Source organism: Sebastes fasciatus, chromosome 18, assembly GCF_043250625.1.
Source record: "Sebastes fasciatus isolate fSebFas1 chromosome 18, fSebFas1.pri, whole genome shotgun sequence".
Lineage (NCBI taxonomy): Eukaryota > Metazoa > Chordata > Actinopteri > Perciformes > Sebastidae > Sebastes > Sebastes fasciatus.
The window spans coordinates 8,296,627-8,316,512 of NC_133812.1; the positions used below are offsets into that span (position 1 = coordinate 8,296,627).

General features: G+C 41.7%; 1 protein-coding gene across 2 annotated transcripts in view; it reads left to right on the forward strand.

Moving 5' to 3' along the window:
- The window catches only part of LOC141756134 (forkhead box protein N3-like), a 75,081-nt gene that overhangs the window by 39,210 nt on the left and 15,985 nt on the right, over positions 1–19,886 (forward strand). For both annotated transcript variants that reach the window (XM_074615653.1, XM_074615652.1), the window contains exons 3-4: positions 11,959–12,110; positions 19,606–19,664. In XM_074615653.1, the coding sequence (XP_074471754.1) occupies positions 11,959–12,110; positions 19,606–19,664 (211 nt within the window). The remainder of the gene's footprint in view (positions 1–11,958; positions 12,111–19,605; positions 19,665–19,886) is intronic.

Sequence of the window (19,886 nt, forward strand, 5' to 3'; positions counted from 1 at the left end):
AGATGTGTCAGCCCGAGGTGTTTTTGTTTTTTTGGTTTTTTTAGACGCTCATTTATCAGCAGGTCGCTGCCACTGATGTATCTGCAGGAGTGAATAGCATTTTACCCTGTTTTCTTTCTCAAACACATGATATCTTTCTTGCTGTATTGATTTAAAAGTATGCATGTGGAAGAACATTTGAAGAAAAAAGATACTACCGTTTAAATAAAAGACTAAGAAAAGCTAGGATTAAAAAAAAAGGACGTACAGTATGTGTATGAGAAAGTAGGCTTGCGCTGGTGCTTTATGATCAGGGTAATTTTCTCCTCTAGCCATTTTCCAAAAACTAAATAGCCTCCATTCAACAAGTTTTAACAAAGACATGCACTATTCTGATAAAACGATGAAAACATCAGTGATGTACAGCCACAATGTGGCAACCATAGACTGTATGTAAAGTATCGGAAATGCGTCCGATACTGTCCAAAATTCAGGATCAGGTATCGGCGAGTACGCCAGTCTATGCACCGATCCAATACCATCATTTATTCACCCACAAATCGAAAATGTATTTGTTCATGTTTTACAAAGGGTTTAACCTGAGCAAGGCCATACAACAAAGACAGTAATCATATCACATCCGTCAGTAGTAAACAGCTGTTAAATAATAATAATTGTAATATTAACAATAACTATATATACTTTTTTATCACGCTGGTATCGGATCGCTACTCGGCGAGTGAAGTAGTCGCGCAGCCTGAGGCTCGGGAATGGTACGAGAGAGGATATGTAACTTTAATTTTCCGTAACTGTCACAAGTCTGTGTAATTGAACATGTCAATTTGATCATAAATGTAGTTGTAGAGATATTATGGTTAGTTGTTGTGTCTTTCTAGCCGAACGTAGCAGCTAGGCGGCTCTCACTAGCATGCTGCGGCTGTGCTTGGCTTGTGATTGGCTCGGGCATGTGTGTGGGCGGGACCTCAATACCACGGCTCCAGCACCCCCAATCACTACTGCGCAGACTCTGGCTATCCAGGATATTTTGGCTTCACTTTTGTACAGTGGGAGGAAGTGGAGACGCGTCGTCCATCTATATATACAGTTTATGGTGGCAGCACTTCGGGTTTAGCATGAAGCTAGCGTCTCCTACGTTTTTGAAGGATATTTCTTTAAAGCTGCACCAATCAATATTTTGACAATAAAAATGTGTCAATTTATATATATATGTAATATGAAAGCACTCACTCATAGTGACCCACAGAGAGTTACCATCCAATTTGTCATTTTCCCTCAGCTCTAGGGAGCTTTCAGTTCACAGTTTCGCTTTTACAGTCGGCAACTTCACGGTTTCGATCCAGTCTTTTTTAAGTCGCAACAGGGAGATCTTTTCAGAGAAAAGGCTATGATAAACCCACTGCTCAAAGGAAAGACTCCAAATACATGCTTATGTTGCATGGTGTCTGCTGGATGTGTACAAGCCAATTGTTTGCTAACATGTTGGCCATATCAACTTCATAAGGTATTAATATGTCAATGTTGTGTTAACAGCTTTCAAAAATCAATTAATACTGCTTTAATAAGCTATTCAAATATATGGCTGGCTTTCTTTTAATTGTGTTTGTTTCTGTCATTGTGAGTCATGAGTAGTAGGACAAGCCTTGTTGTCACAAACCATTTGTTCGGTGTAGCCTAAGGGAAGCCATTTCAACATCTGTAAGACTGGTACTTGGTTGTGTCCATGGAGAACTTTCACGGACATCAAAATGAAGCCTCCATGACAAGCTCAGGAAGAACAGAAACCCAAAGGAGCTCGCTGAAATTAATTGCGAAGTGACAACATATCATAGGTGCTTTGGGAGATGCTTACATTGGACTCTGTCCAGTTTGTCCCTCTCGTGAAATCAGTGTTTACATTTGAGACTTTTGTATTTGTGATTATTATGCACTCACAGATTGAAGTTTAGTTGAGGCTAGGGGTGTAAGAAAATATGAGTTCACATGAGTTTATTATATTGTGCAATACTATATCAATTCTCCAAAACACTGTATCGATTTTTAATTAACCTCTTAAAAATCCAACGGCCCACCGTTGGGCCTTGCCGCTATTCGATTTTTCCGAGGTTGTAGCCTTTTAAAGCTAGATTGAGGTTACTGGTATCATATGAAACTAGGAATCCATTGGTACCAACCATGTCATACTAGCTTGTCGAAAAGGAGGCAAAATAACCCTCCAAATTTACGCAATATTTTGGACGAGGAAAAACTGGCATAGCGATTTTCACAGGGGTCCTTGGCATCTGACCTCAAGATATGTGAATGTAAATGGGTTCTATGGATACCCACGAGTCTCCCCTTTAAAGACATGCCCACTATATGATAATCACATGTAGTATCTTAATATATCGCAATATATTGAATCGTTACCCCTGTATCGTGATACGTATCGTATTGCTAGATTCTTGCCAATACACAGCCATAGTTTAGACACATTGTGAGATCGGTTTAAAATGTACTGTGAACCGCATGGAATATTTTTTTAGTGGCTTTGGGGAATCTGGAAATGTCTTCAGTGTTGGCAAATAGGGGTGTAAGAAAATATCGAGTATCGTGATATTACGTTTCGTGATACTGTATTGATTCTCAAAAACACTATTGATTTTGAATTAATAGTTTACATGCAAAGATTAACTCAATAGTCAATACTTTATTCATTTGCAAAGAGATGCGCCTTCCTAGTGTACAGTATGCGCCCTCTTGAAGTAGTGCTATGATGTTGGATGTTACAGGGACTGTGATAAATGCAAATGCAGATCCCACAGCCACTGTTCTGATTGCATTAAAAAAGTACACTTTTTTACTCAGATTTTATGCATATGGTGGTGTGTTCTTTATACGACAGTTTTCGTAAAATTTGATTTAAAAAATTGCAATATATCGTCTTGCTTACAGTTTCGCAATATATTGTGATATATTGAATCGTTCCCCCTGTATCGTGATACATATCGTATCACCAGATTCTTGCCAATACACAGCCCTATTGGCAAATGACCTGCAAAGTTTTTGAAAGTTTGCCCTGTACTTATCTTTGAGGGGAAACACAGACTTTTATCTGTGACTGGATTGTAGTAGCCAATGCAAAAGACAAGAAGAAATGTGTAAATGCTTACAGGAGAAGCACAAACTGGGGCAACCTTTAGCTTAAATTAGAACCACATGGGAAACAGGTTTTGGAAGTTGTGGAAAGGAAAGTCAATTCATAACACCTGTAGAAGAAGTTTCCACATATTACCCCGCTCCATTTTTTATGCTGTTACAAAAATAACCTGTTGTCCAACCAACATGTAGCATTCACACCCAACAGGGCCTCTTTGTCCCGTTGTCTCTTTGTTGTCAAACGGCCTTGGACGAGAACAGAAATGGCCTGTATCAAGCAACTTTATCAGAAGAAATATCCCCCCTCTCCTTCCTCTTTTCCCTCTTTCCTCTTCAAAAGCTCTGTGTTCGTCTCGCTGTTAGAACATTTGCATCCTCTGCTGTAATTCTCGTCTCTCTGCAGTCACGCATCCGCTTCATTTCTGAACAACAGACCTCATATTGTTTTGGTTCCGACTGTACTGAATATCTTAATTGCTGTTCAGACATGGATCTGGTCCACGCCATACTATATTATTAATCCTCTGTATATATACAGTAAGTAATGATGGATCCTTGTATCACAGTGGGTTAATACGGCTTAACCAGGGTTGATGCTTTTACTCCGACTGTGGACGTCCATCATAAAATGACACGCAGTCATAATACTTTAGATTGGTGGTATAGGTTAAGTCATATTGCACATGGACAACAAAGCCTCTTATGCTGATGCGTGGCATGTTTCTGTGCACGGAGAGTGGCAGCTCTGTGCTCCCTGAGCATCATACATCTTTTTTAATCTCATTTCATTGCTGAGTCGAAAACAAAATGTACTTCCTCCTCTCTTAATAGCCAATATGAACAGTTTAAATGGGTCTCCATAGTATATGGATGCCATTGTTGATTATGATAAAACTATTTAAAGCTGCAGTTTTTAGTGGTGGGAGGTATATAGCTGCATTTTAACAGCTGTTATAATATAGCGGATGATTGAAGAGATATTTTGTTCTTATTATCATCAAATACCATAAAAAGATTCAGGACCAGGTCCTTTTCTCTTTCTTTTCGCCGAGTTTCCACAGCGGATAGTACCACCTCAGTGTAGGCGGGATTCTCAGCTGATCGCCGTAGCGGCGGCGCATTAAACTGCTTTGACATCATCTTCAATGGGACACTCGCCTCATTATTTTAATGGCAACCAAACAGACAAACGTATGCACTTCGTCAGTTGTACGGCGTAGTGTACGGTGTAGTTTTGCGAGCTGCCATTTTTTAAAATCTAGGTCAAGTTAATTAAAAATTGCATCCGCCATTGACGCCACTTTTTAAAAATGTCGGGTTTGTGCAGGATGTCTCGTGTCGCGCTACTGACGATTCTCCCTGACCTATCAGTGGTCTGCAGTGTTTTACCTCCATCTTCTAGTATCTGCTCAGCTCGCTTGGAACCTCGACTGAGGTGGTACCAAAAATGGAGTGGTTCTATTGGTACCATCCGTAACTTTTGCTAATGGAAACACAAAAATAACCGTTCTAATGCGTAACGAACTGAACTGGACGGCTTGGTGGAAACGTGCCATTAGGCTCAAGCCCATTGGTTCCTACTGGAGATCTGTCCTGTAAAAAAAAACTAAAAACGAGATTATAAATATAAAGTTGAATTTCCCAAAAACAGCCGGGCACTGCAGTTTCTTTTTAGCAAACATTACTTAAACTGGGGGGAATTGTGCATTTGTTGGGGATTATTTTCTGCTGTGGATTAATACACATTTGGTCATCCAGTGAGTATTTACAGCAGCATGGCGATGTGGGATTGACTGATCAAAATAAATGGCCATGTTCATTGTAATAAGGCAACATGTCAATCAGTGGAACAGTGTGGCTCACTGATGTGTTTTTAAGAGGTGGTGGACAACATTGGGGCTCTGTGGCACAGAGGAAGAAGATCTATCAGGCAATACTTGTTTGTGGCATAAATTCTTAGTGTTTTTATGGTATTTGTTTACCGTAAGAAAAATATAGAATCTCATCAACCTTAACGGAGGAGTTCAGCATTGGGGGGAAATGTGCTCAGTGACTTTATGTTGTTGTTGTCGAGAAGGATACCATTGTTACCACTCTTATTAAATGTGAAGCAACAGCCATTAGACAGTTAGCTTATCTTAGTTTAGCCCAAAGACTTTTGACACAGGAAAACAGCCAGCAAATGTAGACAAATCTGAAGCACCATTGAAGCACTAATTAAGTTCACTCATTCACTAATTTGTTTGTCTATGTTGTTTGTTTAATATAAAGCGTAAATATGAATTAATTGATCAATCCCCATAAAACAGAGTGCGTCATTTTTGCATTTTGTTTTTTGTATGTATGCATAAAACAAAATATAACGTGTTGATTAGTGAGCTTTAGAGGTGCTGGCAGGCGGATTTTGTTACCTTTGAACAGAACCTAGCCGTTTCCCCCTGTTTCCAGTCTTTATGCTAAGCTAAGCTAACTGACTGCAGCTTCATATTTAGCATAAAGACATGAGAGTGGTATCAATCTCCTCTAACTCATTGCAAGAAAGTGTAGAGCTGCAATAATTGACAATCGATTCATCGGTTTGAGGAATTTTGTTTAAGAAAAACAAGTCCAAATTGTCTGATTCCAGCTCCTTAAATGTGAATATTTTCAGATTTCTTTACTCCTCCATGACAGTAAACTGAATATCTTTGAGTTGTGGACAAAACAAGACAGTTGAAGACATCATCTTCGGCTTTGGGAAACACTGATCGACATTTTTCATAATTTTCTGACCTTTTATAAACCAAACATCTAATTGAGTAATCGAGAAAATAATGTAGTACTCTTTGTATTGCCGTGTATGTATTTTTGTGGATTTGGTTGTCTGAAATGAACTATCGTAGTGGATTTTAAGTCATGATATGCAGTATATCGTACAGGTAGATGTGTATGTGAAAAGATAATAGTGCAGATAAGAATGCAGTAGCAGTAGTAGAGTGTTACTAGCGGGGTCAGTGGCAGCAGGACTTTTTAATATCTCCCATTTCCAAGGGAGACCAGCCCCCACAGCTTATATAACACAGGAAACAGATGTTGGCAACACACAATCATCTCTCTCTCCCTCTCCCTCTCTCTCTCTCTCTCTCTCTCTCTCTCTCTCTCTCTCTCTCTCTCTCTCTCTCTCTCTCTCTCTCTCTCTCTCTCTTCTCTCTCTCTCTCTCTCTCTCTCCGCCTTTGTCTCCTCTTTTTTCCCCTTTTGTCTTGTACTCACACTATGACGTGTCCAAGGCAAGTTGCAGTACGCATGTTTTCTCCATCATGAAAATATCTGTACATTGCTCAGTATTGTGCGGTTTTATAACACAGAGGGCGCTTTCGTAATCACAACTACGAACAAACCGGGTGTAGTGACACAGATACATGTAATTAAATTATTTTTAAGTGTAATATTGCTTAAACTTGCAATTTGAAGTCTAATGCGGTGCCAGTTTCACACTGTAGGAGATACAGTATTTCTTAAAGTCCGGGGTTAACGTTTTCGAGTTGTGGATTATTTTGTTGTGTAATCCTGCTCTTTAGCTGCAAACACTACAGCGATGTGACTATTTTCCAGCACACAGATGCAACACGAACACATCCAGAGAATAGTGCTCCTATCAGAGGAGAGAGAGACCAGATGGGGATCAGAGGATGGAGAGAGGAAATAATATAAATGGAGATCACAAACACAGGTGAAAGTCGAGACCACGGTCCTCCATCACCCGTTTTTTACGCTGTAAGATCCGCCCTTGTGGAGGCATCCTATTTTTAAAAATCTGTGTCACACTGTATCAAAGTTGAACCCCTCTGGAAACTCGAAGCCAATCTCTGACCTTGAATACTTTTTGTGATAATCGATTTCGAGACATGCTGCCTTTTTTTTCTCAACTTTGCCAGAAAATGAAAAAAGTCCATTTCACCTCCTCTCGCTTCCAAGCCCAGATGATGCCTGTTGCCAAGGCGACCGCTCTAACCCAGGTGACAGACCCTTCCTGTGAGCTGCGCCCTGTGATTGGCCTGTTGACCGGGGGGGTCTACACATTGAGCGCTTTGATTGGCTGGCTGGTTGGCAGAAGCAGGGGACCCAGCAGACAGATTCTGAAGAGAGCATTGATTTAATCGGCTGGCAAGCAGGCAGAGAGTAGGCACACACACACACACACACACATATATATATATATACACACAAACGGCTGGCGGGCTGGAGGTGCAAGGGGAAATTTGGCCCAGTGGGGGTCACCTCTGTGGGAGCGAGTGTATGTGTGTGTAATATCATGCTCTCCAGGAGAGGCGTTGCTGGCAGTAATAGAAGCACTCCCAGGAGCAGACCACGCTGGGTAATATCACACTCCCTAGGGAACTTGCCATACACACACTCACCCCTCTTCACACACGCACACACACACTCAGCAAAACATATGGCCCGTGTTCAACACGGCTCACATGCTAATGCAAAGATCCAGACAGAGGGGGGGACACAAATCAACAGTGCACACACATCCTATTAGCTTCTTGCATTCTTACAAGGTCAGATGGTGTAGTGAGTGATTCACTGGACATCCTGGGATCAGGAGACCCACTGAGAGACGCAGGGTGTCCACAGAGGCTCTGCATGCTCATCTCTCACTGGAAATGATAGAGTTTGTGTTGTCATACAGTATACTGCATATCAAGGGATTTATAAAACCAAAAAAGTCAGATGTCAGACATGAATAGGAGGGATCATTTGAGACAGATTTTGAAGCGTGCAGCAGGATTTGTTTTCAGATGTGCATGCTTTTGTTTGTCTTTTGCAATTATGTACTTGGTTTTATAAAATTATTTTTCAGGTGTTTTCATGTTAACATGAACGGGTTGGTATAGGTGTTACCTCTTGAACTATTTTTTTTGTGATATGACCATAACAGAGCATTTATCAAAGGTGCAATACAACAACTAAGAGCTTATTGTAACACATTTCAGTGTAGTGCAGTGTAGTGGTTCCCAGCCTGGGTGTCAGGGCCTCTATTTGAATTATATTTTTAACTTAAAGGAACAGTGTGTAACATTTCTGGGGATCTATTAGCAGAAATGGAATAAAATATTCATAACTACGTTTTCATTAGCGTATAACCACCTGAAACTGAAAGTATCTACAGAGGTAGCGGGTCCTCTTCAAAGTCCTCTTCACGGAGTCTGCCATGTTGCGTCAGACTGTGGCTTAGGGGAAGAGCAGGTCACCCACCAATCTGAAGGTCGGCGGTTCGATCCCCGACTCCTCCAGTCCACATCAAAGTGTCCTTGAGCAAAATCCTTAATCCCAAATTGCTTCTGAAGGCTCTGTGAATGAGTATTTAGATTAGATCCTCTGCCATCAGTGTATGTGAATGTGTGAATGGATGAATGCTGACATGTAGAGTCAGAAGACTAGAAAGGCAATATATAAATGCAAGTCCATTTACCATTTACCATGTTGCTCCACCATGTTTCTACAGTAGCCCAGAACGGACAAACCAAACATTGGCTCTAGAGAGAGCCTTCGTGTTTTTACGTTACCTGAAGGCCACCGTAGTTCTCCGACACGCTTGTGAAACTGCGGTAACGTGAGCCGTAGAGTGCAAAACCGTGGTACCGCCAGCCGCCGTCTGACTACCGTTGCTCCTAAAGTTATGTTTTTGTGGTAAGGATGACCTCTGAGCGAAGTGAACGCCGTTACCACGGTTTTGCACTCAGCAGTGAGCGGAGGGGTAGTCACTACTAGATGCCGCTAAATCCTACACACTGTACTTTTAAGTGAAAGGTAAAATAAAAACCTTTCACTTTCCTCCACTTACAAACTTAATAAATAAAAGCTATTTGTCTAATTTCTACTGACTAAAAACTCTCACATTTAAAAGCGCTCTATACATCTCTTAAGCTTTTCTGGTGTCTCCATGGCTGCAGTATAGAGACAGAGGAGAGCACCTTCTGAGACATTAGCCACTATATGAAGCTGCTGCTTGCTTGTAAGGCTTTATCGTTAAATGCACATTTGATAAGATGTTACAAAGCCTTTTTTATTATTCCTTAGGGCTTTTCCTTTCATCCCTATTTAAATATCAGAGATATATAGATTGTTGTTTATGGCGTGTGTTCATTGCTGCGGGGGTAATAAAGATTTCACACAAAATTAACTTGAAAAATTTAAATAATAATAACATTAATAGGCTTTCACAGAATAAGATAAGAACCGAGAAAATGTAAGGATTTTTTTTAACAATGGGGGAGATGGTAATTCCTTTGAGAGGTCTCTGATTGGCTGTGCCTCCTCAGAACACACATGATCAATCACGTGATCACCATAAACTGTATATAAGAAGTGGATGTAGTCACCGTGACATCACCCATTGGTTTGTGGACTGCTGTTTTGAAGCCTCGAGTTCAGCATTTTGGCCATCGCCGTCTTGTTTTTTTTTCAAAAAGTGACAAGAGAGGGTGGAGCTAAGCACAACCGAACACTGAATAAGACGTTTTCAGGCGAACAAAATGTTACAATTAACTTTCATGAACTGATAACACACTGTGAAAGGGTTAAAGTTCTAAGATGAAAACACGGACAACTCCCAGACCGGACAATGCTGTGGTAGTGACCTGTCAATCACAAGGTAGCCACGCCCTAAAGTATAATTTACTAAATGAACATCATGCTCTATTGAAGAAGACTTGAAACTAGCGATTGAGACCATAAACTCATGTTTACAATGTTTACTGAGGTAATAAATCAAGTGAGAAGTAGGCTCATTTTCTCATAGACTTCTATACAATTAGACTTCTTTTTGCAACCAGAGGAGTCGCCCCCTGCTGGTTATTAGAAAGAATGCAAGTTTAAGGCACTTCCGCATTGGCTTCACTTTTCAGACCCCAGAGTTGCCCACTGGTGGGTCACTTGAGAGCCGCTCTTGAATGTTGCCTCTTATTCTTCGCTTTTAGTACGTAACTTTTCAACTACTGTCTGAGTTGACTCTTTTGTGCATTCTTTCGTGTATTTCTTAGAAGTTTGAGGACTACTAAGAGGCGGCAAAATAAACCAGAGTGGTCAAAAAAGTAATGGAAAGCATAGAAAATGTATTTCTGCGAAACAGTGTTTATTTGTTTATTTGTTTTTGTTTTTTTCTTAATCTGTTTTTTTTTTCTAATATTGTTGTAATTTGGCTTCAGAGCCAGCCCTAAGCATAGGCGGTATAGGCAAATGCTATGGGCGCCATCCATCCATAAGGGCGCCCCAAATGAGGGAAGAAAAAAATTCAAAGTTTGTAACTTTTACTACTTTTTTTACTAATTTTAATACTACTATTAAACAATAGCATAAATATGTAGTCTAAGGCCTTGTTTTCTGGGTTGCCCGCAGCATCAAACCCGGCGCATCACCCAAATAGCTAATAAATAGCTAGAGTTAACGTCAGTTCCTCCCACCTACAACATCATTTTCAGAAATACAGTTTTTCTTTTAAGTGTGATATACATAGCTTAATCTCAATGACATAAAGCTATGCAGTATCTGTGTGAGTGTATAAGCACATTGATTTGTAGTGGAATTAACTGCGATGCAAGGGTCACCAGCTAACATATTGCCCAGGGCACCAAATTGGTCAGGGCCGGCTCTGTTTGGCTTTGTTTTCTCATGAATTAGTGAATACTTTACCAGAAAACAACAGCAATATGTCTTCCTAGAAATAGTGTCCTCCAATACTCTTTCATAGGGACTTTGTTTTAGGTAGTTTAAGTAGTTCCAAAGAAACCTGTTTACGGTGAGTCCACTGGATTATCCAGCGTAACATTGTTTCTGCCAAAACAAAAAAAAACAGTAGTTTTTTGAAATGTGGCAAAAACATCTGATATCTCCCTAACCCGGGCAAATGTAACCAAAATGAACTGCATAGCAAGACACCACTAGAGATAAGTGAGTGTTTCCGACGTAGACGAAGCAGCAAGGTGTGTTTTTCTCATCCACTTCAATACAAAACGCTCCTCAGGTTTTCGAATCTGTCTCCAATTAATGCTCACACGCACGGCTCTGGCATATCTGACATTTCCCTCTTAATAGATTCCTTGCAGTATTTGCAGAAATCACAAGCCCGCAGTCATGACATCTCCCCACCCTGCAGCCTGTACCTGTATCATATCACAGAGCACTACAAAGTGAGCTGAACACGAGGCAGGACGGCTTTAATTTTATATTTACTTTGCTCTCTCCCCCCCTGCCATTCTCAGTCTCTGTCGTACACAAACTCCACATTTTGCCACGTTCAGATGACAAGGCAGATGAAAGCACGGTGGAGGCTGTGAGAGATAGAGACAGGGAATGTATTTTCATAGCGGCCCCGTCTGAGATCCCTCCCGTTTCTCTATAATCTATAGGCTGGTTTCACTCCGATTGGGAGCCGACAGCTTCATTAGGTGAGGGGGGGAAGCTGCTTTGATCTAAAAATACACACCATCATCGCCTCTGGAGTGGAAAAAAAAGTTAAAGAGTTTCCCTGTGTCTTAATCAGAAAAAAAGCCTCCAGATTTTTTTCCAAGGAGAAGCAGAGGATTGGAATATTGAGGATGTATTAACTCTCGTTCCTCCGAGTGTTCCCTTCCTCTGGTATGTGGGCATCGTCGCTGTGTGTACAGGTGGTTTGGTAAATAAGAATCCAGCACAGGGTCTGGATTTTGAGCTTGTGTTTGAGCTTCGGACGCGTCGGCTCACACCGGTGTGCTGAGCTGTGTTTGTGATGTGCTTTGAGGGGCCCGATAGCACTTCCAATAACATCTCTCTCATCTTTCTTTCTTTCTTTCTTTCAGAGCATAGGCAAAGGATCTCTGTGGTCCATAGATCCGGAGTACAGGCACAACCTGATCCAGGCGCTGAAGAAGACGCCGTACCATCCCTACTCGCCTGGCCTGGCCACCCCCTCCACCTCCCCACCCACCCTGACTCAGACATTTCACCACAGGTAAGACGGAGTAGCTGATTGGTTGATTGATTGATATTTGTGCTGCAGTTGGAGCAAGTCGGAAAGCTTAATGGGGTTTGCTCCAGCCAGGTTAGACATTGTTAGCAATACCAGTTGATAACAAAGCATTATGCCGGTATTTTGCGTATACAAACACCGTAGCTACATGTCCACAGATAGAAGTTGGACAGTGTGTTTACGACTGATTTAATGAGACACAAGTGCTAATAAACAGTATTTACAACAGCTTTTTCACTGCTGCTGAGGTCGGGGTTAGTGAGGTTTGTCCGACTTTCCGAGTCTGAGTCCGAGTTTGAAAAAAAAAAAAAAGGCTAATCATTCTCCAGCTTTTCACATGTAAAGATTTGTTGCTTTTGTCTTTGAATTTTTTTTTGGTTGGTTTCAGTTGAATGATCCGAAAGCAATTCTTATAATTCCAAGATCGATCTTTGCATCTGTGCCTTTTCTCAGCGAATATGAATACATTTGTACCATATGTTTTGTGTGGTTAATAACTGTGGTTAATCTTTATAAATGGTATAGTTGTGTTATACAGTACATGGTTGCTTATTTTGGTTCACAATCTTATTGCAGCGGAATAGGGTTTGAACTTATTTTAGCAGTTTTATATTGAAAAGCACAAAGAACATTGTTGTTTAATTGTGGAATAAAAAGAAAAAGAGCATTCTGAGAAATGCTTTCATACTGTATATATGCGATATAGGTATTCATCTAATGTAAGTGGACCTTCGAGAATCAATCGATTCACTTCAAGTCAGGACTCTCTGCATCAAGATTTAATCAAAAGGAGAAATCAGTGCCAAAACCCAGTCCTATTTATCACCGTAAATTCAATATCTTTGAATCTTTTTCGGACAAAACAAGCAACTATTCATCACTATTTTCTGATTTATTTGCTTTATAGACGGAACGATTCATCCAAAAAATAATCAATACGAACATCACTAATAAAAAAATAATCGGAAGTTGCATCCTCTTGCCACGTAGAACAGAAAACATATACACTCCTCCACCCTTTCTAACTCTCTCTCCATCTGTCGCTCTCTCTCCAGGCCCCGGGCGTTATATAGCTGACCCGCCCCATCCTTTCCTTAAATCTTTTTGCACGCTGTTTTCATGCAGCAACACTTCCATCCCTCCTCCTATCTCCATCCCCCTCAGGCACATCACAGGTAGAAGCGCTGGTTGCCTTTTTTTTTCTTCTCTCCTCTCCACATGTTCACTTGCTCACTCCCTCGCCCTCTCCCCAGCACATCCTGTCCATCCCCCTGTTTCGCCTCTCCTCCGGCTCCCTAACACGAGCTCCTCCGTTCCGCTCCTCTCGCTCTCTTGTCTCCTCTTTTAATGTCCCGCACACCCTCCCGCTCATCCTCAGGCATACATTAGAACTCGTGGGGGCACCCAGCGCTCCGTCTTCTTTATTTATCCCCGCTGTGATTTATTCCTTCTCTCTCTCCACCCCTTTTCACTCGCTCTCCACCACTTTATCATTCAATTAAATCCTCCTTTGTCTACATTCACTTCATCCTCCCTCACACACCCACCTCTCCACAGCATCCACCTGTGTTGTCTCCTCCACACTCTCCTCTCCTGACCTCTCCTCTCCCCTCCATCCTCACCTCTCAGTTTCCGGCTCTCCTGCCCATGCCTGTGGATATGTCAGCAAGAGCTACCATTAGTCGTCTTTTTTTTCCTTTCTTCCGCTTGCTCTCTTTCTCCCTCTCTCTCTCTCTCTCTCTCTCTCTCTCTCTCCGCATACCCCACCACCACCACCACCCCGCTCCCCAGTTGATCCGGGCAGGTTGGCTTGCAGAGCCAGCGGACTGTGTAAGACAGAATAATTGGTTCACCATAAAATGTAAAAGTGTCATTTTGAACAATGAGGTATGGGGAAGTGGAACAAATTGGAGGCCGGATTCGGAACATGAGGAGGAAGGGGAGGCGGGGTGGAGTGAGGGGAGGTTGGAGTATGGGGGGGGGGGGGGGGGGGGGAGGAGGGGGAAGGTTGTTCATTTGCATTGTGACACACAGTGGGAAATGAGAGAGTAAGTGAGGGGAGTCCATTTCTTGGTGAGCGGGTCCCTTGTGATGCAGCACCTGCTTCGTGTATGTACTAGGGCTGTCAAAGTTAACATCGTAATAACACGTTAGCGCAAAATCGTTTTAACGCCACTATTTTCTTTAATGTATTAACACAACTTGTGATTTTTAGGTTGTAGCGGGCTCAGTTCTAAAGCTAGAGAACCTAAGGAATCCATTGGTATCAACCATGTCATACTAGCTTGCCGATAAGTAGGTTAAATAACGCTCCAAACTTGCACTAAATTTCATTGAAGAAAACTATCATGGCTATTTTCAAAGGGGTCCCTTGACCTCTGACCTCAAGATATGTGAATGAAAATGGGTTCAGCACACTGACACACTGACAGCTGTTGTTGCCTGTTGGGCTGCAGTTTGCCATGTTATGATTTGAGCATATTCTTTTATACTAAATGCAGTACCTGTGAGGGTTTCTGGACAATATTTGTCATTGTTTTGTGATGTTTATTTATTTCCAATAATAAATATATGCATTAATTTGCATAAAGCAAGCATATTTGCCTACTCACATGTTGATACGAGTATTAATACTTGAAAAATCTCCCTTTAAGATACATTTTGAACAGATACAAAATGTGCGATTAATTTGTGATTAATCACGATTAACTATTTTATCGATTGACAGCCCTAGTATGTACAGTATGTGCTATGACAAAAAGTCCCACACAAATATCTACAGTTTACTGAAAACAGTTTACTACAACTTTGACCAAACATAAACTGTATAGCCGAGATAAAAGAAAATATTGCGATATTATGTTTTGTGATACAGTATTAATTCTCCAAAACACTGTATTCATTTTTAATTAAGAGTTAACATGCAAAGATGAACTCAGTCAATACTTTATTTCATTTGCAAAGAGATGTTCCCTTTCAGTGTCTGTGTCCTCTCAGAGTGGTGCTATGATGTTGGATGTTACAGCTGTTGGATGTTATGCAAATGCAGATTCCCACTGTCCTGATGCATAAAAAGGTTTTTTTACTCAGATTTTATGCACATGGTGGTTTGTTCTTTATACTATGACAGTTTTCTTAAAATTAAATTTAAAATTTGCAATATATCACCTTGCTTACAGTATATTGAATCGTAACCCCTGTATCATGATACGTATCATATTGCCAGATTCTTGCCAACACACACCTATACTGTAAAGGCTTCTAAATGTTACTTATGATTGAATAACGAGCATCTTTCAAGTCTGCGTGTGCTTGTGACTTGTTTTTTTTAATATCAGCCCTAAATGAATGGAAACCAGCGGCTGCCTGGAAAGTCAAATGGAAATCAATTTAAGAATTTATGGTGAGCTGTCGAAACTGGCCGGCAGCAACGTAAAGCACGCGCACAGCATGTACAGTATGCACAATTTGTTGCTAATGGGCTAAAACATGAACACCACTTGTATGGTCCCTTAACCTCTCAGGCAGCAACAGTAGTGCTGCTGGATCCACAGCCTACAGTCTCCAGATATTAAGCCAAGCCGGGCTGAATTAGTAAAATGTGTGTATGATATATCTGTGATAATTCCGTTTGATGAAATTGTGCAACATTTATCTTAGGTTTTACTGTAGTTCATATAATATTATATTGGGTTTTTAAAGCTTTCAAACACTCAATATAAGCAGTAGGAAGGAATTTAAAGTATTTTGTAATTTTGAAGCCACTGGTGAATTTAAGGGGAAATCAGATTTCTTTGGAATATGGTTAATTAATTTCACCCTTTTAAAGTTCTATTTAATAACTTGGCACAATAGAGGCAGTGTGGACAGAAGGTCAGAATTTGCAACTGCAGTTTGTTACACTTTTTATAACTACAATAAACAATTGTGTATTGCCTGGAGCAAACAGATCACAGTGGATCAAAATGCACATGAAGAGCGGCACGACAGTTAAAAAAACAAAACATCCTGAGCTTTCAACTGTATCACACAGTCTTCACCACCATTCATAGTTGTTATGGAGATCGATCTGTCGACGTGCAGATTTCACTTCATTTCATTCAAAACTTTTTGCACAACACAAGAAGACTCCATGGAGGCCATGTGATACAGCTGAAAGCCCCCTAGAAAAAGAAAGCTAGTAAGAGGACCTGGAGTTGCTTTGTCAGAGTTGTTTTTTAATAATTTCTGTTCACGAATGAAAAACTTTTAATTAAATCATAAGTCAGAATAAATAATTCAGTTAGCATAAATGTTCTGTTAATCACGTAAGAGTTAACAACAGTACTGTTCAAAATAAACTTAACATTTTACTTAGGGCTGGTAATTAATTAAAATATTTAATCTTGATTAATCACATGATTGCCCATAGTTCATCACGATTAAGTCCAAATGAATCACATATGTTTTTATCTGTTCAAAATGTACCTTAAAGGGAGATATGTCAAGTATTTAATATTCTTATCATAAGGGAGTTGACAAATATGCTGCTATATGCAAATATATATATATATATATTATTGGATATCAATTAACAACACAAAACGATGACAAATATTGTCCAGAAACCCTCACAGGTACTGCATTTAGCATAAAAAATATGCTCCAATCATAACATGGCAAACTGAAGCCCAACAGACAACAACAGCTGTCAGTGTGTCAGTGTGCTGACTTGACTATGACTTGCCCCAAACTGCATGTGATTATCATAAAGTGGGCATGTCTGTAAAGGGGAGACTCGTGGGTACCCAGAGAACACATTTTTATTCACATATCTTGAGGTCAGAGGTCAAGAGACCCCTTTGAAGATGGCCATGACAGTTTTTCCTCGCCAAAATTTAGCCTAAGTTTGGGGCGTTATTTAGCCTCCTTTGCGACAAGCTAGTATGACATAGTTGGTACCAATGGATTCCTCAGGTTTTTTAGTTTCATATGAGCCCGCTAAAAATTGCAAGTTGCGTTGAGGCATTAAAGGAATAAGTGCCGTTAAAAACGAATGTGCGTTATTATGACATTTAATTTGACAGCCCTAATTTAAACGTAACATTTTACTATAAAAAGGTGATCAAAAAGAACTTTAAGGTCAAGGTTATTATTTGTATAAAGTTAGGCATGTAGTAGTGAGTCTTAAGGTCTGGATTAGACGGGAATTAGGGAATAAATCTAGTCATAAGAATACTAAAAGGAATGCACTAAACTAAATGTACTATGTTAAGTCTATGTTAGAATATGGACAATAACCAGTTTCCTTTATATATATATCTTGGAACGCAGTAGGTGTAATCAATACAACACAAAATCTCTGTCAAGAGCACTCGCTCTCAAGAATATTATGTTATGAAGTGTAATAACGGTGAATGGTTGCAGTGTCAAGGACTGTCTCAAGCAGTTGTGCACAACGCAGGAGTGGAAGATGAAGAGAATGAGAAGATATAGAGAGAGACTGTGGCAGAGTGAAGAGAGAGAGAAAGAAAGAAGGACTAGCTGGAGGAGGCAGGAAAGGGAGAGCCACGATGCTTCTTTGTCCTCTACTCTTTGTCGCTCACACCTCTTGGTTTTTCATGGACCGTAATAACTCACGCGCCGCTCTAGTCGACCCCCACCTGCGGTTTGCTTCGGCGTGTGTGTCCGCATGTGTGATTGCATCTGCATGTGTGTGTTAGCCGAAGCAGTTTTCAGTCCAACTCTGTGTGTGTGTGTTGGGGGGAGAAAGAGGGAGAGAGAGAGAGAGAGAGAGAGAGAGAGAGAGAGAGCATGCTGGGTAGGAGGTCAGCTCCATGGTGCATTCCTTCACACCCCATCAGCATCTGGAGGAGAGGAGGAGGGGAGGAGGATAGGATGGATGGAAGGAGGAAAGGGTGTCTCAAGGGGGTTGGGGAGGAGCTCTCTCCCTCTATTTCTTTCTCTCCCACCCTCCCTCTCCCCTCCCTTGGTGGAAAAGGATGAGATATTGGGAGGGGGGGGGGTTGCAGAGCGAGCGTCTGCCACGAGTTTAGCCCCTCGCCCACTACATTAAATGCACAGGGTTGCCTTGGCAACGGGAACGCCGCCATGGCAACACATGTAGTATAAGGCAGGTGCTGTCGCACTGTGAAGCCATTTGTTGAGAGAGAGAGAGAGAGAGAGAGAGAGAGAGAGGGAGAATGAGATGGGCGGGGGGTGGGGTGGTAGGGAAAACAGACAGGCTGTTAGCGCAGGAAAAATATGTTATCGCCGTGGCAACGCAATGTGGCAACTCTCCATGGCAACAGCAGGTGGCTCAGGGCTGAAATTTGCGTTCGCTGCTTTTGCTTTTTCGTATCGCCATGTGTGTGTGTGTGTGTGTGTGTGTACAGTAAGTGTGTGTGGTGCGTGCATGTGTGTGTGTGTGTGTCCATCTCTCCCCTGCATCTGGCGAGGTGAGAGCCACCTCACAAGTGCAGACGTCCAAATCCTCTCATTCAGCAGCTTAGCAGAACATAAAACAGGACTCGCGTTACAAAGGAAACTCTCCTCCTGATGAGTGGAGACGAGTGGGTTGCTTTTTTACAGAGTTCACGGCGTCCCCCAGGTGTTTTCTGTCCTGTTTGTCTGTTGTGTGTGCGTGTGGGTACATACGACCACGATCCACGTTGTCAGACACACAATGACTGTGTTTGAGAACAGCCTGTCTGGCTACAGAGAGAAAGGAGCAGTCAGACGTGTTGTCTAATGGGGAGCTAAAGACCACTCAACCTGGAAAAGCTCTCACAGCCTCTCTCTCTCTCTTTCTCTCTCTCTCTCTCTATCTCCATCCCTCCATCTTTTCTCCTTCTGTCTTAAAATGATGGACTCGCCAGCAGAACTGTATCTATTGTCTTTCCCGCGTGTGCATATGTGTGAGTGAAGATGTCTCCATCTATGTGAGAAATGCCGTCATTACCTCCCTCATTAGTGGTGCAATGATCACCTAAACTGAGTCCCCGGCTTTGCGTGTGTGTGTGTGTGTGTGTGTGTGTGTGTGTGTGTGTGTGTGTGTGTGTGTGTCTTTGCAGCACGAGCGTGTGTTTTAATGTGTCACACTGTCTGTCTTAAACATGCCCGTGTGACACGAGCGCGTGTTAAATGTGTGTGCGGTGATTATTTTTTTTTTTTTTCTCCTCGTTGAATGTGTGTGAATGGATGGAGTAGTGGCGGGCGGTGGGGGTTTGTCATGAGAAATTACCCCCATGGACTACAGCGGCGAGGCTGTAATTCTCCGAGGTAATCACAGGGAATAATGGCAACAGTGGGACACCCGGGAATCTAATCACTATAATCAGACGCACTGGCTTATGGGCTCAAATTCCTGCCTTTGCTATCTGCCTCGTGATGAAGCCCGCTGGGCTGGTTGGCTGCTGCAACATGATCAAATGGTTGACCAGTTTTCTCTTTCTCTCTTTCTCACCCCCACCATCCCTTCTTCTTCTGTCCTCTCTAGTCCTCCATTGTGGTCGGGGAGTCCCCTCTTCAGAAAGAACGGAGGAGTCCTCCTACAAGGTACTGCTTCACCTCCGCAAGTCTTGTACTGTACGTGTGTGATCACCCGCCTCTTTCTTTTCTTTTCTTTTCTCTCTGTCTCACCCTCTTCCTCTCTCCTCCTCCCCCCACCCTCCCTCCATCCTCTACGGATGTGCCAACTCCAATCATCTCAATTCCAAATCCCTCTTTTTAGAAGCGCACCTTGAGAATACCGAGTGCTGAGTTCTGACACTTGGCTCG